The sequence below is a fragment of the Vigna radiata genome, chromosome 3, assembly GCF_000741045.1.
Source record: "Vigna radiata var. radiata cultivar VC1973A chromosome 3, Vradiata_ver6, whole genome shotgun sequence".
Classification (NCBI taxonomy): Eukaryota; Viridiplantae; Streptophyta; class Magnoliopsida; order Fabales; family Fabaceae; genus Vigna; species Vigna radiata.
In genome coordinates, this window is record NC_028353.1 from 6157273 (window position 1) to 6183647 (window position 26375).

Sequence of the window (26375 nt, forward strand, 5' to 3'; positions counted from 1 at the left end):
ATTAAATTAAATTATTATTAAGGTAGTGTAGATTTTTAATAAGAAAGAGAAAAAATATGAAAAGATATTTATTAGAGTTAAAAATGAAACTTTTTTGAAAAAGTTAGAGGTGCAGATCAGTTGTAAGAAGGTCAAAAGTGGAATTTTTGGAGATGTAGGATGAAGGCTTCGAGGTGTAGGATGAAACACCCCTGAACCAAACTCAATTCAATCGAATCCAACCCAACCCAATACAGCACAACCCAACCCAACCCAATACAGCATAATTGAACCTAATCCAGCCTGTTAGATATATTATCTTATTCTATATTTATCTTTTATCTTTATATTTTATCTTTAGTTAGTTTGTTATTATTTATTATTTGTATTTTGGACCTATTTCATATTTTTCTATTATAAATAGAGAAGCCTATGTGTTATTTAACACAAAGGTGATTAATCTCAAATATAGTTTTTCACTAAATTCAATATGGTATTCAATTACTGAGTTTTTTATTTAAACAAGGGAAATTAATCTCAAATATAGTTTTTCACTAAATTCAATATGATATTAAATTACCGAGTTTTTTATTTAACAAAAGGGAGATTAATCTCAAATATAGTTTTTCACCAAATTCAATATGGTATTAAATTATCGAGTTTTTCACTAAATTCAATATGGTATTCAATTACTGAGTTTTTTATTTAAACAAGGGAAATTAATCTCAAATATAGTTTTTCACTAAATTCAATATGGTATTAAATTATCGAGTTTTTCACTAAATTCAATATGGTATTAAATTACCGAACCCAACCCAACCCAACGAACCGAACCCAAACGAACCCAACCCAACCCAACCCAAACGAACTCAACCCAACCCGACCCGACCCGACCCAACCATATCGAACTTAACACAACCAAACCCAATCGCAGCCCACTTGAGCACAACCCTCCGAACCCAACTTAACCAGATAAAAACCCAACTGGAACCCATCGAAACCCACAAGAACCCGACTGGAACCTATCTGACCCGACCCAACTTAACCCAACCGATTCGAACTGAACCCAACCTAACCGAGTCCACCTGAACCCAACCCATCCCAAACCTAACCAAACCCACCCAAACTGAACCGCATCGAACCCAACTGAACTGCATTGAACCTAACCCAACCGATTCGAACTGAATCCAACCTAACTGAGTCCACCTAAACCCAACCCATCCCACCAAAACTGAACCACACCGAACCCAACTGAACTGCATTGAACCCAACCCAACCTAATCGAACTGCACGGAACCCAAAGCCACTCGACTCGAACCCACCTGAACCCATACGACCCGACCTGACTTGAATGCAGTGATCACAATCAAACCAAAACCACTCGAAACTAACCCACGTAACCGAACTCAGCCCAACAAAAAACAATACTATAAAATAAAATAAAACAATAATGAGATAAAATATATTTTTATTATTTACGTATTTAATTACCTGGACGAAATTTGGTATTAACAATCGACAAAATTCTAAATTTGATGTTTAAGGAATCTCAACCTCCCAACAATATCACCCATGTCTAATTTAATAAATGAATGATGGTGTGATTCTAGTCACTTCCAAGTTATTCCCCTCTCAAGTCATTGTGTGATTATCGTTTGTAGATATTCACATATACCACTAACACAATATGTCAATTCGATTTACAACCTCCACAATATTTACAAGGCTTATGAAGTATAATTTTACCTCTCTGAAATGAAGATTATTGATATACGTATACTGGTTCAAACTTTATACCAAATCCCCAAAAAATGTTCTTATTGTTGCAACAAAGGTCATCATAGGAGGACATGTTCATTTCTTCAATAATTCTTAAATCTTTATATTCATCATTTTCTAATATCAATAAATTAAAGTTGTGCTTTATATTGTATCTTGTTTTCTACTTTATACATTCTATACAAAAACCACAAATTTTCTACGGTCAAATCCTTCTAGTAATCGATTACCATTCTTATAATCGATTACTTTCATGTGTTTTATCCATTTTTCCACTGATAATTTATTATAATTTTATTGTAATCAATTACAATGCCCTATAATTTTAATTACATGTACTAGTAACTGATTATAATAAATATGTAGTAAACGGGTATAATAAATATGTAATCGATTGAAGTCATGCACTCTCGGACTATTTTAACATACCTAATGTGTCATCTAATAGAAACAAGATTTCAATAGTGTTGGTGGTGCCTCCTTTAGAAAAAATGTGTCATCTAATAGAAACAAGATTTCAATATTTAGGGTATTGTTTAGGTGGAGATGGAGAAATCCCTAATCCAAAACAAGAAAGGATAAGATACCCTCCAAAACAAAGAACGCGAAATGCAAAAAGAAACATCAAAAGCCATTTAGTAAGCAGACTGAATAGAAAAAAATATAACTAATATCTGTGCACCAAAGAAAAGACAAAGCAGTACTCACTTGTGCTCATTGCAAAAATTGAAATTCAATAACGGTAGCCAGTAGAGGGAAGTGAAAATCAAACTCCTAATAACCACTCGAGTAAAATAAATAAAAACTCAAGAACCAATTATTACGTAAAAAGTTTAACCTATTTGGAGGAGGGCCAAAAATGGTTTTGACTTGTATCTCAAACTTAACCTAATTCACGATTTCTATACATACATTGCAAGCAATTTATCACTGAATAATAAAACAAAACAGAAATAATTACCTGAGTAGAGGCATATGAAGAATGAATTGCCCGATATAAAGCTGCCAGAGTTCCCACCAACACCTGCAGGTAGGTATTCATGATGACCATTCACTTAGATGGGTAGGAATGTACATAAAAGAAAACAGCAGAAAAATAGAACCAGAAGGACCACCTGCACATTCTTAGGAGTAAGCTCAACATAATCCCTCTGATAAAGTGATAGTTCTGACCGTTTTGTTACAAGAAACGGCAAAGCGCTGCTAAAATCTCCGTAATGTAAGCTTGAATTCATGAAAAGCACCATAATAAAAGAAAACAAAAACTATTAATAACATTTTTAAAACATTTACCTCTTTCTTTCTGTTTCAGTACGAAAATTGATTGTAAATTTAAAAAGGAATGCAAAAAAGGAGTTTAAAACTTCTACAACTCGTAGAATCCCACAAGCCTGTCAAAGTTTTCAATCCATTATCATTTTAATTTCAGAGTTGATTTCAGAAGTCATGCAAATAAAATAAAGTAATAAAAAAAAAAGATTTCAAGGCAGAAACTGACTTACTTGAGTAAATGCTGGTATCCCTTTAATAACAAACAATATATGGTTAATTAAGATTAATTGTAACCAGGATGGTAAAAAATATCTCAGAGCACTAAACTACGTTTTATATGATAAATTTACTCATAAAATCCAGCAGATTATCAAGATTTGACCATGTTGTTCAAATTTAAAATTTCATATAAATCAGAAAGAAGCTTAGGTGCTTTATCTCTATGACTCGATACTAAAATAAAACCAATCATGCTTATTCATTTCCCATTGTTCTAAAATTTTGCATGGAAGATCAACATGATTACTTAATCAAAATGTCCATAGATGTTAAATGAATGGTGCAAGACCTTTCAAAAAGTGTCATTTTTTTTGTGTATGCAGAAAAAGAAACCTTGATAAAATACGGGATAATGCATCAAGTACTGTCAACCACAGTGAATCAACCATTGAGATATAGAGAACTGTAGTTTTGCCATACCATTGAGATATAGAGAACTGTAGTTTTGCCATACCATTTTCACAGATGGATCATTATCACATAGTTGGATGGACATAGAAGAAGTAGGTCATCGAGTAGCATATCTAAAAGAAAAAAAACATGGAAAAGTAAAAATAGCAGAAATTTTAGAGAATATCTCTCCACCATCTATGGCTTCACTCAATTACCTGCCAGAGTAAAAACATGTCACTCATGAGTTAAAACATCATACCACCCTCTAAATCTAGTGTTACACTGAAATATCTACGAACATCCTCTGTAGGTCCTCCATATTGTCCCCCTACTCGCATTCAAACACAACATACACATTACCTACGACATTCCAAAAGAACAAAAAACACTACAACTCAATCAATCATTACCTCGTCTTTATACACATAAATCTCGATAAGATATTATTCGCTTTATTCAAACTTTTATGGATTTGCTTTTGGTATTACTGTTTGTTGGTATCCAACACATCATCGAAATCATCTCTTGCATCAAATCACAAAACTCCTGCGCATTGGAAACAATAATTAAACAAAAATGAAAGAAAACAATAAAGACCTGTCTTCTTCCTCCAAAGGGTCGTAGAGCCCGCATTGTGCATTAATATTAATCTTTTAGACTGATCGGAAAGAACTGTTAATTAAGGCATATCCGCACCAATCCAAAATCATCATTACCGACTAATCAATTTTGCAACAATTAAAACAATAATTACGGTGATGATGTAATTAACCTGACCTGAGTAAGCTTCTTGGATTTGATGAAACAAGAAAAAAACAAGTTGTGATAATTGAGAAGTGAATTAAAATAGAAAGAGAATAAGAGATCGGAGTGGGTTTTATTTTACCATGGCGAGTTTGCCGTAGGCAGTACGAATAAATATAAACAAAATTAAAGAAAACGTGCAAAAGTTAAATTTTTTTTTTCTTTGTGACCGCAAAAGCTAAAAAATTTATAATAATATTAAAAATTTGGTTTGAGTTATGTAATATTTTTATTACTAAAAAATTACATGCACACTATTTTTAATATATATTTTTTTTATTTTTTAAGCTTATTAAAATTTTGTTATTTGTAGATGTATAACAGAAAAAGAAAGTTATTAAATAAAAAAAAGACTTGTAAAAATTATTAGTTTCAATGAGTTTTCATCAATAAAAATGTTAAAACCAGAGTAAGAAATTAGTTTACTTTTATTTTTGTTATCTTGAATATACTTACTATATACAGTTAGTCTTGGGAGATAATTACATTTTTTTAAAGACTCTAATTTCTTGAAAGTATTTCAAGTTTGCAACATCAATTTTAGACAATAATATAAAATAAATATTATGTCATGGGTATTTTACAATGGAAAATGATATTTTGACACCAATTTTTGACACTATTTTGACACTGCACACGTGTCAAAACGTAGTTGGACAATTTCAAATTAAAAAAACTGAGACAAGAGCATATTTGAAAAAAAAAATCAAAGTTTTTTTAAAATTTGAAATCATCCAATCACATTTTGAAACGTGTGCAGTATCAAAATGGTGTCAAAAAAATTGGTGTCAAAATATCATTTTCCTTTTACAATCCATGATTATTTTTGTTTGCTAATTTTTACTTTTATTGAAGTGAAACTGCATTCCCGAAACTAAGAAATTATAAGAGAAACAAGAAAAGAAAAACTTTTGTGTGAATAATCATATGTTTTTGTCCTTTAATTTTTTTTGACATAAATCAAATACAGCATAACAGTTATTAAATATAAAAATTTAAACAAAACATCAAAGATATTATAATATCTTAATATTTCCTTATATTAATTAATTTTTTTATTTCAATATTATCAAAATTTTGTTATTTTAGTTCTCAATTTAGTAATATATATTTCATATTTATATTAAACGTTATTTTGTAATATCTTTATTTTAAACTGATGAAAATCATGATATTAACTCGTCTTTCAAAATATAAAACAAAATTAAAAATATTGAAATAGTGAAATCAAATTAAAAATACCATTTTAATATTAAAATACAAAATTTGATTACACTAGTTTTAGTGATATGGATAATTAAAAAAAAAACCAATTAAAGTCCTCAAACTTTTTTTTAGTCATCCTAATATTCATACCATATATCAACCATACTAATTTGTTATTATATATATATATATATATATATATATATATATAATAATTGTATTCGTATTTAATAATTTCTTGTATTAAAATATATGTTTTGATAAATTAAAATAAATATATATTTTTATTTTATTTTAGTATAGTGTAGGTTTTGTTTATCTAAATAGCATACTTTTACTTTTTTTAGTTCATAATTCGGTTCAATTTCGAACATGTTTTTGTATTAGCATGTTTTTTTAACGAAAACTCCAAAAACATGCTCAAAATTTGGTTTCTTAAAAGCTAGGTTTTGAACTAACACAGTAAAAGCGTCTTATATAGGTAAATAAAACCTACAATATGTTATTTTGGATATATTCTTTTTAATTCTTAAAAGTTATATTATATATTATTTTTATATCAAGGAAGTATGTCATCCAGTATGAAATTGATACCGTAAAAAAATATTGTTAAGGAAGAAACTAAGATACCATAATTAAAAAATACTTAAATTTATTTATTTTTTTAAAAGATTTATGAAATAAAATTTATCCGTATTTATATACTGTTATTATTGAAAAGAAAGAAAATGGAGAAGAAATATAAGATGCTCAAGTGTTATCCAACTAACAATGGTGGTATGAATTACTGATTAAAAATGTGTCCATATAAATACATGTGACTTACACTCACAGGTGAATCATCAGGTACATTGCAAAAGCCATACATGACGGTCACTTCAACGTTAAATATTGTTGGGGATGAGGATTTATTAAGTTAAATAAAAAAATTATATATAAAGGGTACTCGACCAAGAAAAACAACCTAAGACCATGTCTATACACTGTAATCTCCACATTTCTTACATAGGGATAATAAAGATGGTATGACACACACTAGACATATCTAACAAAGATAAAATAATTTAAAAAAAATAATTTTTGTAGTTTTTTAAAGAAAAAAAATGAAGAAAAATAGTATTAAATAAATGTAAAAAAAATTATATATATCAAAATACTGTATTTTTCCTTTAAATAAAGACTCATTTCTCTCTTAACTTCTTGGTTACGGCAAAGGCAACACCTGCCACAGCCACAATTATGCCTGAAACAATAATGGCTGATTTTAGTGTTTGCAAACCATCCTTCTTTTTCCCTTCCTTTTTCTCTTCTTTCGCCTTAGCTTGCTCCTTCAAACAATGAACCAAACATCATCAACAATCAGTGAAAGCCATGTTGTCAAATCGAAGAACCCATTTGATTAATGATATGTAAGACGTCAAAGAATGTATCCAAACAAATCATGATCAAAATATATACATAAACGAGAATAATTTTGACTTTGATATTGGATTATACATATATAAAAAAAATAATTGTTCCACTATTGAAGTGACATGTTCTTTAGTACCCTGGAGTTTTTTTTGGCAGCCAGCTCTGATGATTCTGGATCTACTTGAAGATGATTATTGCCAGATGCAGGATCGAGTTCCCGATCAATGTCTGCTGGTGGAAACGATATGTCTGAGCTCACAGGTGGGCTTCCCATTTTCTTCTACTTTTTACTCAAGAATAATCTGCAAGTTGGAACCTCCGTTTTGAATTCGATAGTTGGAGAGAACGGAGAGGAGAAAAAAAACACATGCATGATCGAAGTTTTATGGCAGATTCAATGCAAAATTATTCCTCAAATTTAATTGACAAGTGTCAGTTTTCCAAATAATAAGGTTGTTGTTAGAGTTCTATGGGTCCTCCTGTTCTCAAACTCTCCGAGATAGTTGCTCAGACTCCGCTAAACTTTCGATGATTCGAACAAGAAAAATACATAATGATTTCTTTAAATGATAGAAAAACGGTGCAATACTGTTTTCTGTCTGCTAAATATTGCTATTATAATCATTCTAGTTCCGCGTTTTCTCAGGGAAACTAAAGTATACCTCGCTATCCAAACAATAGGATATAACTCACTCTATCATGTTACAATCCATTTTAACTTTACTTAATTTAAGGGTGTCAATAACTTCAGTTATTTATAGGTTTAATAAAAAAGATTAATTTTGTATAGTATTAAAGTTTGAATTGTCACCTTATGAAAACTCCTTTTTGCTATTTGACATTTGTATGAATAGTATTGTTTCTAAAAATATTGATTATTTGTGAATGACTCAAACTTACCTTATCAATTAAATATCCATTCAACATTTGATTTGTTTAGACAAAATCGAATTTGTAGTTAAACTTGAATATTTCAAATGTTTACTTAAAAAAATGTAACTCTGTTCATTATATTCTATTCTATATTTCAAATTTACTTAACACTAACTTTTTAGAATTTTATTTAACATGAATTGCTATCTTTTTTCGAAGAAAATAATTTTTTTCATAAAAAAAAAATGCATCTTCAATGTTAAAAACATATTCATGAATATATCTTTTTTACCACTTTACTGAATAAACCGATGTAATAGGTCCGTAAAACACGGCAATGTTTGTTAATAAAAAATGACATCATATATCCTTTTTAAAGATTCATACGTAATAATTTGTGATTAGTCTATTTTAAATATTTTTAAAATATAAATTTAAACAAACTAATAAATTGATGACACATTCTATTGTCAAAATATTATTAAAAAAAATTGTCAAAATAAAGTACCGTTGTTTAGAAGAAATATTCTGGTGTAAGATGAGCCAGACTATAAATATACATAAGATGACATCTATAGCATTTTGGATTCTTGAACCATCCTTGCACGATTACATGCATTTTCCGATGTCAGAACTACAAACAGGGGACAAAGTAACGCCTGCAAATTAGAAAATCAAATGGAAAGAAATATGGGACGGTGTCTTAAGTGTAACATTCCACTAACACACCAAGATACGAAGTTGAGATTTTGCAAGAATGACTCGCATGCTTCTTAGATTTGTATATCCTGAAAGATATGATACAACTCATCTCTGCCTAAATTACATCAAACTCCTGGACAACCCTCATTGCAATGTGAATTTATCTAATGATGGTAAATAATTATTTTAGCCGAAGAAAGCTGAATCAAACAAGTTGGAGCTATATGAATTGTTCTAATGATAAAGAATATTTTAGCTGAAGAAAGCCAAATCATACGTTTTGATCACTGAAGACCGTTGATCCAGACTTTCATTGTTTAGTTTTGGACCCTTTAGAGATTTTCAACTTTTGCTCCCAAAACCACGAGGAGCTGGTCTTCCGGTTGTTGAGTCCACAAATACACTCCTTGATTCCGATCTCTTCCTCCTCCTTGCAGTGCCAGGTGGAGCCTGATACGAGCAGAATGAAGAAAACACAAATCATCAAATGCTATGTTAAGTAGCATGCACAATTGCACACGCAAACACAAGCTCGAGATTTACAATTTTGTCCTGTTACACAACTTAAATGGGATAGTCTATGTAAAAAATATGTAGAAGGCCCTAACTGTCTTGCACTTCGAATCAAAGTATAAGAAAAACGAAAATGACATATCAAGAGATTAGGATTATTTCAGAATCATCTCATAGCATGGATTACATGCTTGGCAGTAACTCATTTTAAGCATAACACGCAAAACATGTCACTCCTATAGATGAGGTTTTGACTACCTAGTATTATTTTACACAAACTAGCTCAGTTAATTCAAAATTTAAATAAAGTAACTTGAAAACTGTTAATTGCATATATATAGAAAATGAAATCACCTTTTCCTCCGCTTTAAGCGCTTCCTCAAGATTACTAAGTGTTGGAAGTGATCCACTTTCCATTACACCCATCAGGTTCTTCATACGAACACGCATTTGGAAAAGCTGAGCTACAAGTTGGCTTACCTGATATATTCATTCCTTTGTGTTAGGAAGTATAGCCCTGGTAAATAGACCGCAGCTTCTAATGCACTTAGTTAATTTTGAAATAAAATTCATTCTACATACCTGCTGCTCTGTTTTCCCTGAATCAACAGCAACTCTTTTTCTCCTGACAGGGGATTCTGCCAACAGTTCCGGCTTTTCCCTCTCCTCTGGAAGTAATCAAGAAAGGTTGGTTTTAATCTATGTTTGAGAAATTATAGGCTAAAATAACAGTCAATTTTCCTTTCAATACCAAAAAAAGCATAAAATTAGCAGTTTTATGATTTGGTAACCAAGGGAATCTGGGCCCACGAGTGTTTCTGACAAGTTTGTTATGTAATGATCATTTGCACGTTGAAGATGTGTTTACCGTAGCACATAATATGTATTACGCACTCTCAATGCATATATTATAACAAAGAAGAAGATGAAACCTATACATAAAAAAACTGACATTCAAGCCATAATCATCATGGAAAACACCAATTGACTAAAAGCCTAGGGGAGAATGGATGAAGTATAAGCAAATCGGTCAAAAATACAGAAAAATAATCATTGCTGATAGATATAATTGAACTGGTAGCAAAAGCGGAAGTAAATGATCAAAGGATGCTCTATCATAAATCAGCCAGGTAATGCATGTCATCAACATATGCTGCATGTTTCCTCTATCATATCTAATTACCAAATATGCTCCCATGTCAAGAAAAAAATTACATAAATAAAAATGGTATGGGCAATTTTATTTAAAAATTGGTCAGTATAAAGAAAGGACCAGGGGTCATTGCTTCTATCATTGCTTCCATATTCTGCAAATTCTTCTCTGCGTCTCTAATCTGAGAAGGAGTAACCTGCATCCATGTANATTTATATAAGCTTTAAAGCATTTACTAAATTAACACCACAAATATCAAGAATAATATGTAAATTATAGCAATGCTCAATTCAAGGCTCATAAACCAAAATTGGGAGATAGTGGTCAGATAATTCCCCTCCATCATTTGCAATTGCCAAGGAGCATAACATACGTAAAACTGTCATAAATGTAATATTTAGTACAATTCATGTGCAGGATCTCATACCTTCCCCATACCAGGAATCATTCCAATGACACGAGACACAGAACCCATTTTGGCAACAGTACGAGTTTGCTTTAGAAAATCATTGAAGTCAAACTTTGCACTCATGATCTTCTTTTGCAGTTCCTCAGCATCTTCTTTACGCATCTACAACAGATGTGATTAACAATTCATATTGAAAACTTTATTTTTGTATTGTAGAAATAAATAAAAATATATAAATATAGTGAGACTTACAACTTCTTGTGCCTTCTCTACAAAAGAAAGAACATCTCCCATTCCAAGTATGCGTCCTGCCATCCGATCAGGGTAGAAAGGTTCAAGATCCTCCATTCGTTCCCCTCGTCCTACTAGTTTAATTGGCTTTCCAGATACCTGCCATAGTTGAACTATCCAAGTCAACAAAATATGAGAGAAGGAAAGAGACTTTGAACGGTAAGTTATATTAATCACTTCACAGTTCCAAATGTGCTTATTCCTTTGCTCCCTGTTTTCTTCATCCAAAATGTAAACACTGTCTCTTCAAAAAATCAATTACATATACCAAAACCTCCCATAATTGAGGGCATGCCAACTTCTATCCATTCACAAACTAAATGACGCACAACTGGTATATTTTGGCTCAGAAATCCAGGAGTTCTATAAGTCAGTTTTAGATATTTGCCACCCATTCCAAATTCAATGTGGCTATAAGATATTTATGGACAATATTGCAAAGGCAGATCTCGAATAAATCATGAGTAATCAGTACAAGTTGCAGGATCACTAAGTGTATTTCTATGAGAAAATCTGCAACATTTTCCTAGATACTTACATTCACAACATGAGAGCAAGGATGCAATGTAACATCTGTTTATCCTTAGACAAGTTCGCCAACATTTCATTTTCAGGCTATTATGTTCTTGAATTGAAATACATTACAGGGACCTATTAAGTTAATACTTACCAGGGTCAAAAAAAAATTGTTATTTCAGAGACAACATAAAAGTTAGGAGGTTGAGCTATCAAAGAGAAATAGACTAGTTGGGTGTCTGGAAGAGCTTATTTTGGCTTATGGAAGTGGCTTATGAACTTTCTATAAACCATTTTTACTCTATTTCGATAGCCTACACTGAAAAGCTTATCAAAATAAGCCCCAATTTACAAATAAACTCTCATTTGACAGAACGATTTCCGAATAAATGCTTAATTAAGTCATTTACCCGGGCCTTTCACTGTCTAAAACCCAAAAGCTATCTTTAAAGGAAGAACCCCCCAATTCTTAGAAAAAGTCTTTTGGCCATATTAGTTGATGTAGGATTTAACACAACCATCATCCAAGAACTGAACGTTTGGAGCATGAAATTTGTCTCCTTAACAATTAACCTGAAATTAGGATTCGATTCCAAGCTCTTAACCCAACCTTCATCTGAGGACCAAACATTTAGAGTATGAAGTTTGCCAGACTAAACATCTATTAGAGACCCAAAACTAGGATTGGATACACTTTGATTCTTAACCCAAATGATTGCCAAATTTTATAAGTACTTTTAGATATATTCCTTGCCAATATGGGATTTTAACACCATTGAGTGGGGTTATTTCTGATCTCTAGCCTTCTGTCAATGTAATTGACACAACACATCACACAAAGAAGAACAGCTAAGATGGTAGGATTTCCTTTCGTCAAGCATCTATTATTCACATCAGTAAATTAAGGGAACCAACTTTGAAGGAGTTTGTAGTATTATTATGGGATAGAATGGTAAACTTTGCTTAAGACAAACAAATTGCAAGGTTGCAGCAAAGTTTGAATATAAATATAAAATAAAAACATTTTATGNAAGCTAAGATAAAGGCAGTCAAACCTCTTTGACACTNAAAGCTGCTCCACCTCTTGAATCACCATCAAGCTTTGTCAAGATGGCACCTGTTATTCCAATCTCAACATTGAAAGTAGTCACTAATGCTGTACAAAGAAAATAGTAGTGTCAGAATTTTGGAACGGTTATAATGTTGGAGTATAAAAATTAATAACCTACACAAGGCACAAGATTACACCAAAGCCAAAAGAAACNGATCAGTAANATGATTATTANTTATTAACCATTTCATAAATATAAATGTTTTTTCTTTCATTGGACTATTTGTAGAAAAAAAAATCCATTCATTTATAGGAGTACAAATACACTTCTGAATACCTGCAGCTTCCTGCCCTGTCATTGCATCCACAACTAGCAACACTTCTGTTGGATTCAATGCCCTTTTAACTTCTTTTAACTCATCCATCATTGTCTTGTCAATCTGTCAAATAAGAAATACAACCGTAATCAATAAAAAATAAATGATTAAAGATTAAACAGAAAAATTAAATAATTATTTGCTAGAACATTTCCAATCCCATAGAGAATCACCTGCAGTCTACCGGCGGTATCAACAATAACAACATCAATTTTCTTCTTTTTTGCCTCTTCTAAGCCTTGTTTGGCAATTTCTGAAGGTTTAACATCAGTACCTGCTGTGTAGACAGGAACATCTACCTGATACAAGCTACAACTAATTATAAATATGACTACATATAAAATGACAGAAGAAAATGAGATAAGTGAAATNATACTAATCAGATCTNTNATGTCCGATTCAGTTGGTTAAAAAAAATCTATATTTTAAGAGCCTAATATAGATCAATAAATACACTGAAAATGCCTGGGAGAAAATATATCTAGATACCAAAGCACTCCCTAACAACACACAATAAAACACATCACTTCCGCTGCAATACTTTCTTCATCAGTTTTGTCGTAGTAGCAACAGAATCTGAGGGCTCCACACAAAAGTTTTAATTGAAAATTTAAAATGACATTGATGACAATATTTAAAGGATGCATATTTCTCAAATAATTGTAACGGATCAACTTCAATGCAATAAAAATCCAGTACCTGTTTTCCCAAAATAGAAAGCTGGTCAATAGCAGCAGGTCTGTATACATCGCAAGCAACCAGCATGCAACTTTTTCCCTGAGATAAAATTGAAATTATTAGCTTCAAATTTTCAGTAAGGTGCAGGAACTACAAACTACAAGAAAGGAGGTAGAATAAGTGAGAAGAAAACACCTGTTTCTTGAGATAATTTGCCAACTTTGCACAGACGGTTGTCTTCCCAACTCCTTGCAGTCCAGCCAATAAAATGACAGTGGGCCCAGATTTGGCAAAAACCAGTTCAGAAACCTCTCCACCCATCAATTGTACAAGTTCATCATTTACAATCTGCAAAACCCAATGATCAGCATAAAACCCATTTCATTCTTGTATAGATATTCAGTACTCAGAAAAAAATAGAACAATATCTCATACAAATCACACCTTTATTGCATGTGAAATATGCACATATTATCAAGACAAACCGAAATACACATATACAGGCAATAGTACAATAGTGCTATAATGCAAAAGTCATATGGAGCATTCCATGCCACAAACTCCAAATGCAGTTTGACAACCCCCGCCCAACATAAAAGAAAAAGGAGATAAAATCAGTTGAATTCATCGGCAAAGTTCAGACTTACCTTAACCAATTGCTGATCCGGTCTCACCCCTCGAACGACACCAACACCCACAGCCTGATCACTGACAGACTGCACAAACCTTCTGACAACAGGAAGACTAACCTGCCAACACAACACGCATCTACTTAAGGCCCTGTTTGTTTTCCACTTCCAAAAACAGTCTCCTAGAATTTGAGACAACTCAAAAACATGTTGAAAAGGCAACTTACATCGGCTTCTAGAAGAGCTCTCCTAATATCTCGCATAGGCTCCACAATGTTCTCTTTAGACAAAACCTCTACACACACAAACAAACATACAAATCATTTCAACAACAATCTAATCAATGTGATAAGTCCTTAATTTTAGTAAAATTTGGAAAACCTTCTCCTTTGAGTTTGTTCCATGCAGTCTCAAGGCCACTTGTCAATTGGCCAAACATTTCAGCCCTCACCACCAATCCGCGCAGGTCCCTTCTCCCGACCACACCCTTGGAGTTGGAGTTCACCCAACCCCATACCTCTCTCTGCCACACAACACTAATTAGTTCATTAATTACCAGAGAACGTGTTTGTGTTAAACAGTAAGCAACATACCGCGAACCAGTTTCTGGAAGATAAGGAAGCGTTGGTGGAAGAAGGAGAAAGCTTGACTGATTTGGCAGAAGAAGAACGCAGGGTTCTGTTGTGAGATAAAGAAAGGGAAAGAGTGGAGAAATGGCGGGAACCTGCTACTGCTTCCATGTCTTCTTCTCTGCACAACCTCTCAAGCTTCCTTTCTATCTGTTATCCACAGCTACAACTCCACACTGTAACAACGTGGCATGCCTCAATGTTTCATCATCTTTATTTTTTATGATTATTAATTAAAAAATATTATTCATTAATTTTAATGAATTTTATAATCACTTTGTTATTTAAAAATTAATTTATTTGTTTACGAAATCCGGAAAAAAAAATATTTATTCTTATTTATTTTATTAGTGATCAAACATCGTATACTGATTAGGGAATTATTTTTTATCTTCTTATTATACGTGCTTCTTATTTTATTTAAATTTTAAGTCTTTTATAATTTTAGATATTTTTAATTAAATTTTAACATATTAAATATTTAAAATATTTATTTTTAATTAATTTCTTTTATATTTGAATAACATGTTATGTTAGTATATTGTCTTCTATAATTACTAGATAAGTTATTTATGCATATCACCATATGTTGCAAGGTATGAACAAATGCAAAGGTTTACGTTGATATAACACACAATATAAATTTATTGTTTTAATTGGAAGTATTTTGAATAATGAGATTTTCACATTTCTTATGTTTTTCATATCATCAGTTCAGCTATGTTTTTCATATGCGATGACAAGAACATTGTTGAAGTGAATTTTTTTAGCTAGAGAACAATAACACTAAATTGAAACATTCAATTTTTGTACACGCATTCTGGAATTTTAATGCAGTAGCAACAAAAGGTGAGTTTTGTCTGATACAATTCCATTATTACACCATTTTTCTTCTCCTTTTAGTAGCTTCATTCAGAATACGAGATAGGACTTCTTTTCTTTACAACACTACTACAATTTGATGTTTCATATGTTCAAACCACTTCTTTCTTCCTTAAATATCCAAACTGACAATACATAGGATCATCCATACAAAAAATGTGTTGAACAAAGCACACAGACAACTCTGAATTCGTTAAATTCTATACTTCAGCAACGGAAAGAAAATCGTTAGGAAAGTCTGCATGGTTAATGACAGAGAATAAAGAAACATGGTTAAAAACCACAGCAAGAAACAACAGAAAAACACAACGACAAACTAGTAGTAGTAGTAGTAGTGAGAATTTCCAAATGCAGATCTCCCCTTTACACCTTGGCCTTTCCTTTCCCATGTTGGTGCCTTCACAACACTGATGCCTTCCATCATGACATCAGCAATTATGCAGAAATCACAATTGCAGAAACATTATGGGAGTACCACTTCTCTTCTGTCATCCTGTCCCTCAGGAAGCAAGATAAAAGGATCAGAACCTTTCAACGCCAAGCTTCAGCCAACTCTGTTCTTGAATTTATTCGCCCGATGATGGCAGTTCCAAGGTTCTTCTCTGCAGCTCCTGCTACCGGAAGCTCAACCACCTTGTTCGAACATTTGTCCATATCATAAGTACTCAACTGAAGGCTTTTGCTCCTGCAAAATTTTGCAGGATCCCCCTTTGTCTGCCCAGTGGTGAGGCCACAGTCTTGAAGCCCAATTGCCAAAGAGCAAATTTGAGATAAAAGATTGCAGGGACAACTGCCAACCAACAACCTAGTTCCTGCAGAAATCAAATTTTCGGTAGATGTCGGCAAACTTTTGGATTCAGTTTCACAGGCATCTTCAGTAAGATGACTGGGGCTTTGTTGAGATGGCTCTGCAGTGACAAATAATGTATTTTCCTCATCGTCACTACAATCGTTGACACTTTCACTGTCAACCTTGTGTAGCATTTTTGAATTGCTATGGTGTCCATCATCGTCAAACGAATTAAGGTTTGGACCAGGATTTGATTTTACAATAGACTCCTCTCTTTCCCTAAGTGTCTTTACGACCAGTGTCTTGAGAAAATTCATGACTTGTACTGCATACATCAAAGCAGTCAAAGGATCCGCCATCTGTAGTAGACATGCCAGACAAAATTGCTGTTATTGCAATGTAGACCATCATAACCACATAAAAAAAAAAAAAATACCTCTAGAAGCAAGATTAATGGAGCAAAAACACATTGCCACTGTTGCAACATAAATCGACCATAACCTTTCACCAAAACAGTGACTTTACACGGCAAACAGAAAATTTTCAGCAATGCAAGAAACCACTACCAAATTTACATGGGACTAAAGTGTAATTTTTTTTTTTTTTCTGAATATTCATAAGAATTAAAAGGATAGGTTCCAGTTTTACGCACACCTCTCTGGTTTGAGCATATCATGCCATCCTGAATGAATATTCAACCATCTAAACAATATTCTCTAGTTCCACAACAAGTACATGATTTAGAACAATGAACCTAGGCTACAACTCTAGCCCTCTATGGAAGTGTACTCACTTTGCCTAGGGTGTCAGATAGTCTCTGAAGAAGATTAAATCTCAAAACTATAATTAATAAGAAAAGGAAAAATGATTACAATGATGGCCAATCTTTAGACTCAACACAATAAGCTAACCTTATTCTAGATTAGAATTAGATAATCCAGCATAGCATAAATTCTGGTAATAACTAATATTTACCCAAAGCCTCGATTTCAAAATTAAAATCCTGAAACTACTAGACTTTTTACATCAATGTTTTCCCAGATCTTAAAAAATATCCTGAACCCCTGTTAAGGTTGAAAAAACTAATAATGCAATTCTTTTTTCACCAATTTTTGTATTCCTTCCGTTGAAGACTATTGAGCTAACTTTACTACACATAGATAAACGTATCATTATATGTCAAAAAATGTTTGCTCCGCTCACTGAAGTTACATTCAATAAGATGGGGTTGACTTGTATTGTAAGAATTCAATAACAAAAATTGGGGCTAAGAATAGAACTGTAAACTACATTTGTAACAGAAAATGATCTAGTCTTACTTGGGTCATGTTTGGTGCGAAAACCATTGCAATATTACGTGCATTCATCTTGTTCAAGCTTTCCATTTGAGCAACATCTGCCATTAAGTTTATTGCCCAATCTAGCAAGGCAGCTTCTGTTGGAGGAAGAAGCCTCACAAGCTGAGCACATTCTTCTTCTGACTGGGATTGCATTACCTGCTCAGGTGAGAGAGGGTCCAATACCCCAGTAGGTAGTTCTCTGAACCAGGCCTGTGAAGAAACACAAGCAAATCAAAATTAATGAAATAATGTCTTGAATGCATCCACCACTTATACCCATTGGTTCAAAAAAGGAAAAAAAATCAACATTAACATATTACTAAATTCACCTAGACAGCTTTCAAATAGAAGAACAGACCAAAATCCAACAATCATAGACCCTACTTCTAAATAAATCTCAATATAATTAGAAAAAAAGAAAAACTGTGATCTTGAAGGGGAAAAAATAGTTACCTTTATGAGACCTGCCAAACAGTGCACATCAATGCCATCTGGTACAACTCCTCTGTTCAATTGTTCCCTCACAAACTCCTCTTGACCGTTTTCAGCATTGATTCTGAAGATTCCTTCAGCCTGGATGTATACATTTAAATTTCAAGATTCAAGTCTAATTAAAATTAAAAAAAAAAAAAAAAAACAATTATACAAAAGGTTTCTGGTAAAATCACAAGCAAAACATGGTAAAAACAATGTGGAAATTGGTCATCCAGTGTCTCACATTACATTACTATTAAAGAAGCACACTTCTTCAAAACACCTTTACATTCTCCACAAGGTAAGGAAGGACTAAGAGCTAGGATAAATACCTGCAGACCTCCTTGTGCATACAAATGTCTTTGCATTAACAGCAGTATTGTAGGTACACTATTTCCTCTGGCGTCAAAAGAGAGCTGCATAGATTCTGTTGAAACTCCAAAAACATTTGCACTGCGGATAGTAAATAAAAAATATATCAACGTTTAGGGGATAATAGAATTAAGGATACATACACCAAACACATAATGAGCCAGGTATAGGAGAAGATCGCTGAAACGTAGTTGATAAAATAAATAGGTTGCATATACTAAGCGCAAATTCGGCATTGTGTACTTATGTATCAACAATGGCAGCCCCTTGACTGAAATGTGAAAATAACATCACCAGGGTATATCATTACTTGCCGTGTCAGTAGCAAGAAATAATCAATTGTTTACGAACAAACAAGTAAATAAAATGTCCTTTCCCTGCCTCTCATTTTTCTTATACCGTATACTTTTTACAATGAACCAAATCCACTTCAGAAAACGGACAACTTAGACTTTATAGGTATGAAATTAACTACAAATTATATATGGATAACATGACAGAAACCACTGACTGAAAAAAAAAAAAAAGTATAATTATATGTCATAGAGAGCCTTCAATTGTATCTACCATTCAACTCTTTTAGAAAGTAAGACCAGTGTAAAACTAAATCATGCGAGCAGAGACTAGATATTAGGAAATAGAAAAAGGTCAAAGGAATGATATATCCATGTCTATGCAATGATACAACCACAGTCAGCACAGAATAACCTAAAAAACTCGATATGAAAACATAAACTTGTAAATTTCAACACATCTGTTAAGAACTGGACACCAACTTTAAAAATCCATATCACACAAGTTCAATTAATAAAACTCCAGGCATGAAACCAAAAATGAGCCCATTAACAAAGATTTCTAACAAAACACTCTTTTCAGAACCCAGCCTCTTAAAAAGAGGTCCAATCCAATGACAGCAAATTTCTATGAAAGATTAGATTTTGAAGAAGCCCCAAGTTTCCTTGAGAACATACCTAGCGCTGGGAGACCTCCTGGGAACTTCTGGTTCAAATTCAACAGGCAAACCAAGAAACCCATGGAAGCGATCGAAGGTGACATGAGCCACGTGCCTCACATTGGAAGGCCACCCAATCTCCATGGAAGAAGACGTAGAAGAAGCTGTAGTGCTGCACCCAATCAGAGACTTCCGAAACGTAGCTATCAAAAGGGTCAAAATAGAAAGCTGATCCCTTTCTCTTTCCCTTTTTCTCTCTTCTTCTTCTTCTTCAGCTTCCAAATCCAAAGGGGACTGTGGCAGCACCCCTTCTTCCACAGTGGGAGCGTTAATAAGGGAACTTGGGTGCGACCCATCATTGGGTGTGAGACCACCACAGCTTGACGATGAAGGCAACTGAAGCACTTCCGTCATATTTGATTCTTTCCCTTCCCACCACTTTTAATAACAATAACACAATAATAATATATTAATTATTATTATTATGTTATTATTAGTATTATTCTCTCCTTCTAATTCCTATTTCCTCACCGAAAAAAGCCAAGATTTTGGTGGAGTAGAGTTTCCTTCAAGAAAAGGGTCTCGGAAGGTGAGACGTTACCATCATTGCTTTGCCTTCGGAGACGAATCATGTTATATAAGAAAGAAAAGAAAAAGAAGAAGATGCGGTTGTTGGAAATGGTTAGGGTGAACTACTGCAGATGATGAGAAGAAGAGAGAGAGAGAAATGTGCATAATGTAAGAATTGTTGTTGCTATTATTATTATTATTATTATTATTATTTATTAATGTTTGTTCATCTTTTTGGTGGTGGCAATGGGGATGCTTTCCACCTCACACCTTGCCAATCTGGTACTCATATAATTCCACCCTTTGAGTCCTATCTAATTCTCTTTCTTCCCAGATTCACTTCCAAAGATCACACCTTTGACCCCACTTCTCCGCAACACCCTCTGGGTCTCACTTAATATACCAATGTTTTACCATTGTTAATACCATATTAATTACATACAAATATCTTACATGGCACTTTTAGCAAACAGTTTATGTAAGTACAGTAACACACTTTTTACATTAACCGCAGATTCATATGCACACTCTTCTCCACATTTATCCACAATTAATAAGCAGTTTCTGCATTAACATGTTGATCTGATTTTGTATAGCTAACATTGCCAAATCATGTGGGTTCATGATCATAGAAATCAGTCTTGTTTTTTAAAAGAAACGTTTATGACATGCTTTAAATGTTTCTTTTTCAGGATTATAATTGTTATGACCTGATAACTTTTTTTGATAAGATCAAACACAAGTTATCTGTTACATAAGTTATTTTCTGAGTAAACGTTACCTAATTACTAGAACTGATCTACCAGTTCACTTTTAATGCTTATACACAGCTAAGATGCAACTTTAAATTTACACTGGAAAACAAAACTGGCATTGAATCAAGTTCTGACCTAATGTATTAAAGAAACTTAATTACAGCTCTTAACATGTCAGCTTTAGTCTAATTCTGTGGCAGCATTTCAGTTGGGATGAACTTATTGCAAGATTAATGCCAACTTCTCTACACCAGCAAAAATGAATGTTATGTTTTGAAATTGAGTTTGTGTAGGGTGGCGTGTAAGTATGTAATGTACTATTAGTCTCTTTAATCTGTGTGTCCATTTCATAGGGAATAACAAGCATTACTCTCACACACCAAACCAATCTAAAGTCCAAACTCCAACAAGATGATTAATGAAGCATGATCACGACGTGTGTTCACTGCCCTATCCATTCCTAACTTTTTTCACTGAATTGTCACTGTTTTCTCTTCTTGGAACCTACTATTTTTATTATTGTGCATGCTTTTTGGTTGGGCTCATTTTAACTGTGCATGTTTGTGAAGCTCTGTGTAGGGTTAGTCTTACTAAAATCTACCTAAACAGATTATGATATGGTGGAGTGCACCTCCTCCCTGGTCCACATGCAACTCCAACACATAACATCAGAGGTTAAATCATCTCAGAAACTCTAATATTGTCTCCACATGTCTTTAACATCCTTGTCACTGTCTCAGAAAATTTAATAAAGATAAGGTTTTGCAACATCTTCTGATGAGGGCCTTTCAAACTCTAGAAAGGTAGATTAGTGTAGTTCTAAACTATAACCATCTTATGAGTAATAATATATACTATCACATTTTTCACAGAAAAATTATAATTAGTCACAGCAGTGTGGTATTATGTAGCTATGTTTCTTGTGTTATTCGGTGTTTCTTTCATTGAAAGGATGAGAATTGTGAAGTGGAGGTGTTGAAAATTGGAACTGTATTTGTTTAGTGTTTTTTCTTTTATGGTATTTTATATGTTGTATTTTAAAAAATAAAAAAGTGTCCCTTTCATTCACATGTCAATAGTTTATATATTAATACATGCTTCTTATGTTTTCAAAATGAATAATAAAAGTTTTAGGATTCGTGTCTAGAAAGTTAAGCAACGAAATTGAGTCTTGTTCAATCTTAATCAATTAGTTGTAGTGATATTTTACATTTTTTTTTCACTTTGTATCGTGGACTTTATTATTAAATTTGTTGAAATTGAAATAAATTCTTATATTATTTTTAAAATTTTAAAATAAATTATCTTGACAGCACCCAAGGCATGTAAAATTGTCTTCGGTTAAAAAATACATACAGAATTGCTTTAAATCTAGATCATAAAAATAACTTTTATGGCAAAGGATAGAACAAGGAACAATGTGAGCAATGAATTTTCTTGGGAATTAAAGCAGCAAGCAACCATGGAGGCTGTTTTACAATATGGATCAAGCTGGTTTTTTTAACCAATTAAATTTCAAGTTTTACTTTCAAAAGTTATATTTTATTGAATGCATACCATATTATCAAAATAAAATTTTAAATTTACTATCATAGTTTTGAAAGATTTTTATTTTTATTCAATTTTTCTTTTCATTGTTAGAAAACACTAATATCAAATTTTTTTTATTATACTTTTATCCTTCGCTTAATATTTAGTTAATTTCCATATATACACATTTATTATAATGCAGAAATGAAAAAAAAAATGAAAAATCGTATTTAATTTTAAGAGAACTTATTGCATTCTTTTGTTTCCTCAAAAGAATCGTTAAACGAAAATTAAAAAAACGGGGCAATAAAAAGCAATAAGAAATAAATAAAGAATTGCAAAGAGCTACTTCTTTGGTAACGGATATAATACCCAGACAAAGGTTTACATTTAGTAACGACAACCGATAAAATTTATGCTCTTGTTGCAAAAAGTTTAGATATAAAGTGAGAAAAGAGACTGGCTTGCACAAGCTTTATGTACTGCGTTCATAAACCAACTTTAGGGAAGAAAACCGTTGTAAATACTGCTTAGAGTATTCCCTCTTTTATTTTACTAAAACAAACCCATAATTTACAATAATCTTGACGTTTAAAAATGTGGGAACTACAATGATGTTAAAGAGTGAGTAGCATAAAATTCAAAATGGCTGCCACAAACATACGTAGCTCTGAGTGCAGATTCCATGAAAAGGGCTTAGCTCCTTTTTTAAGTGACATTTATACAGCTTTATGGTTCTATTATTGGTGTTTTGAAGACAGCACATAAGGCTCCTAGGGTCCTACGCTACAACCCTAAAGCAAAACCAAACAGAGCAAATATTTTTTTACTGAATGAAGCTTGCAGTTGAACTAAAGAATATAATTGGTTTTCATCCAACATGAAGCAATATATATTTGCCTCTTCATGATTTGAGATTCTTTATGTGAATATGGTAAACGCCCGTCCAAAATGCATGGGTAGCTACCATTCCAAAATGCATACCAAAAAACACTGTTTTCTAATTAAAAGAGTTTTCCGAATTGCGCTAATTACATCTTCAAAAAAGAATGTTAATAAAACACATATTGACCAGTAAGAAGATTTTAAATAGAAGGTTTAGAAATCAATTTATATATCATACTTTAACAGATAAATATTGATCTCTTTTAACCGGTTTAGAAGCTAAATACTTCTCAAGAAATAACTTTTAGGAAGATTTTTACAATTATAACCGTTCCAATCTTCTCCTCAAACAAATGAATCATGAAAGATAAAATAGACTGAAAGAAAAGAAAATTAGCAACAAGATGACTCTATGTAAAATCCACAACAATTTATCCAATAACATAAATAATGAATAAGAACCATCTATCATTAAAGCCAAGCATATCTTGAATTCAAATGTTAACATGGATAAAACATTTAGCAGTAGATAAAGAAGCAATGGCAGAGAAAATACTCAAATCACACCGATAATAACTATGATAAAGAAGCTGTGACGAGAACAAACAAATATAACGAAGGAATTAATTGATATGGTTATCGGAAGCATTCAAACATGTGTGACCACATATAGCTTCACACATTAAAAAAAATCAGCCTAAAATTATGTGTAACAACAAATATAGTTCCTAACTCCTTAGACAAAAGCGTTATAGTAAAACTTCAAATAGCTCAAACAACAACCCCACGTTTAGACTTAGAAGGTGAACAGAAAGAAATACAGAGGTTTCCGAGTTAAATATAATATAAAAAGACAAGGAATACTTCGCTAAGAGGGATAGATACGAACATTTCAATGGAGTCAAGTCACAGACAAAATCATAGGTCACCCACACAATTTAGCCAGAAACGAACCCTGAATTAGTGGCCAAGATGACCCTCTTAAGATCTCCAATTACAAGCTAATCTCAACCGCTACATTGTTCAAATACACAGCTATTAAAACCAGAAAATGTACTTATAAATGTTTACAAGAAACAGGGATCAGGTTCTGTTCACGGGTTCAAGCGCCTCAACAGTGACCACACTATTTCCTCTGATTACCTGCAGAAAGGGGGTAAAATTATCAATTTAAAATCCAAGATCACAATCTATTAACAACAATACCTTGACCAGCGATGTTTAAAAGAAGATGCAAAAGAACTCACCACCATCCCTATGTCAGTTTTCTCATTGCCATTCACTTCCACGGTGTTGTCAACAACTAAATTCATAAACTGATCAAAGCCACGGAGAGTACCAACGATCATGCGATTAGCATTCAGTTTAACTGCAAGATAATACCGACCAATTAGTATAATTTATCACCCAATTATAATACATCTTTCCAGATATGAGGCTCTTTAACTAATACGTTTAGGCTTTCAATTTTAGCACATATGGGCATATAATTAGACATACATCAGTCAAAATACTAGTAAAAATAATAATAATAATAAAATATACATGTCATAGACATCATATATATATATATATATATATATATATATATATATATATATATATATATATATATATATATATATATATATATATATATATAAGAAAAACGATATAGACAAAAACAAGTATACGTATTCCCTGATGAGTAAAAATTTACGTATAAGTGACAAAGTAACCAATAAAGAAGTTCCCACAAACCCAGTTATAGAAGTAAATAAAAGTGTAATGACACTCTGACTAACACAAACACTTGTCATGATTTTCTATGTAAGAGTCTGAAAGCTCTCATACATAATGCAAAAAAAATCCTTGTCAAAGAAACAATTCAAAACTTGAAATATCAGACATTGACAACTTAAGTTCTAAAGTTAAGAAAAAAAGCAGTTGAAACTACAACAAGACTGAAGCATATTTCATTCCACACAGTTATATCATAAAATAAAACAAAACCGCTTAAGCTACACTAAATTCAACGCAAAAAATACAAAGATAGTGAAATTTGGAGTTTAACAATAAACCCTGAACCCTAAAACACAACACCGACACTTCAGCTCGAAATAAATCACGTGGTTCGATTTAGAAAACAAAGCACGCAAAGGTTAAGATACAGAAAAGCAACATATAGAGAATCAGACTTACTCTGAAGCTTCTTGTCCATGTACCTGCCGCATCCCCAAACAAAAGACAATTGCAGATCAATTCGCAGTGAGTGTAGCGAAAATTGAGAAAATTAAAACGAAGAAAGTAAATGAAATTGAAGAAGAGAATGGGAGAAACACTTACTTCTTCAAATCCGGTGGTTGCCCTGATCTGCTCATGGTGGTGAGATGAAAGATAACAGTAGCAAAGAAAATTTGGTTCACTTCACGAAAGTACCAAAACCAAAACCTAACTTCGGTTGCAATGTTCCCTCTGAGCATTTCAATAGTTAAGGCCCATGGATCTATGATGCAAGAAATCACAGACCAAAATAAGGGGAAGCCCATTTCAATGCTTAAGGCCCGTTTGTTTCATTTTCTTTAATGGGAAAAATTATTTTTAGAGTTAAGTAATGCAAAATATAAAATTTATTTTGCCTTGATTTTGTATTTTCTTTATTTAAAAATATAAAAATAGTATATTATCTTATCAAGATCACTTATTGTCTCAAAACTTGTCAACTTGTCTATCCTTAACTTTTTTACATTTATTTGTTGATTATTGAATATCTCCATCTCAGATTCACACCCAGAATATTTTCAATTTGATTTACACCTTGAACATATGTAACTTAACCTAAGATATGTAACACATCTAATTTAATTTAACACTTTAAATATTATTTACTCAATTTAACA

General features: G+C 32.5%; 4 protein-coding genes and 1 long non-coding RNA gene across 5 annotated transcripts; all 5 read right to left on the minus strand.

Annotated features, from left to right (window-relative positions):
• Positions 1 to 2714: 2714 nt before the first annotated feature.
• Positions 2715 to 3339, minus strand: LOC111241375. The gene is made up of 3 exons (XR_002667326.1): positions 3052 to 3339; positions 2874 to 2958; positions 2715 to 2782 (listed from the first exon to the last, which is right to left on the minus strand). It is a non-coding gene; the product is annotated as an uncharacterized LOC111241375 (long non-coding RNA).
• Positions 3340 to 6615: 3276 nt separating this feature from the next.
• Positions 6616 to 8039, minus strand: LOC111241376. The gene is made up of 2 exons (XM_022778977.1): positions 7262 to 8039; positions 6616 to 7040 (listed from the first exon to the last, which is right to left on the minus strand). Exons 1-2 carry the CDS (start codon positions 7397 to 7399, stop codon positions 6894 to 6896), a joined length of 285 nt encoding a protein of 94 aa, XP_022634698.1. The 5' UTR covers positions 7400 to 8039; the 3' UTR covers positions 6616 to 6893.
• A 516-nt stretch (positions 8040 to 8555) lies between these two features.
• Positions 8556 to 15057, minus strand: LOC106757838 (signal recognition particle 54 kDa protein, chloroplastic). Its single transcript, XM_014640663.2, has 15 exons — positions 14911 to 15057; positions 14699 to 14840; positions 14545 to 14612; positions 14336 to 14437; positions 13884 to 14036; positions 13710 to 13787; positions 13184 to 13309; positions 12971 to 13073; positions 12638 to 12738; positions 11028 to 11165; positions 10794 to 10937; positions 10487 to 10562; positions 9796 to 9881; positions 9568 to 9693; positions 8556 to 9150 (listed from the first exon to the last, which is right to left on the minus strand). The coding sequence occupies exons 1-15, from the start codon at positions 15055 to 15057 to the stop codon at positions 9043 to 9045; spliced, it is 1698 nt and encodes a 565-aa protein (XP_014496149.1). The 3' UTR covers positions 8556 to 9042.
• Positions 15058 to 15885: 828 nt separating this feature from the next.
• On the minus strand, positions 15886 to 20496 carry LOC106757966 (rho GTPase-activating protein 5). Its single transcript, XM_014640837.2, has 5 exons — positions 19776 to 20496; positions 18765 to 18885; positions 18412 to 18531; positions 17938 to 18168; positions 15886 to 16977 (listed from the first exon to the last, which is right to left on the minus strand). The coding sequence occupies exons 1-5, from the start codon at positions 20168 to 20170 to the stop codon at positions 16360 to 16362; spliced, it is 1485 nt and encodes a 494-aa protein (XP_014496323.1). The 5' UTR covers positions 20171 to 20496; the 3' UTR covers positions 15886 to 16359.
• A 3810-nt stretch (positions 20497 to 24306) lies between these two features.
• Positions 24307 to 25970, minus strand: LOC106757267 (probable small nuclear ribonucleoprotein G). Its single transcript, XM_014639898.2, has 4 exons — positions 25822 to 25970; positions 25678 to 25700; positions 24744 to 24865; positions 24307 to 24639 (listed from the first exon to the last, which is right to left on the minus strand). The coding sequence occupies exons 1-4, from the start codon at positions 25956 to 25958 to the stop codon at positions 24580 to 24582; spliced, it is 342 nt and encodes a 113-aa protein (XP_014495384.2). The 5' UTR covers positions 25959 to 25970; the 3' UTR covers positions 24307 to 24579.
• Between the last annotated feature and the right edge of the window lie 405 nt (positions 25971 to 26375).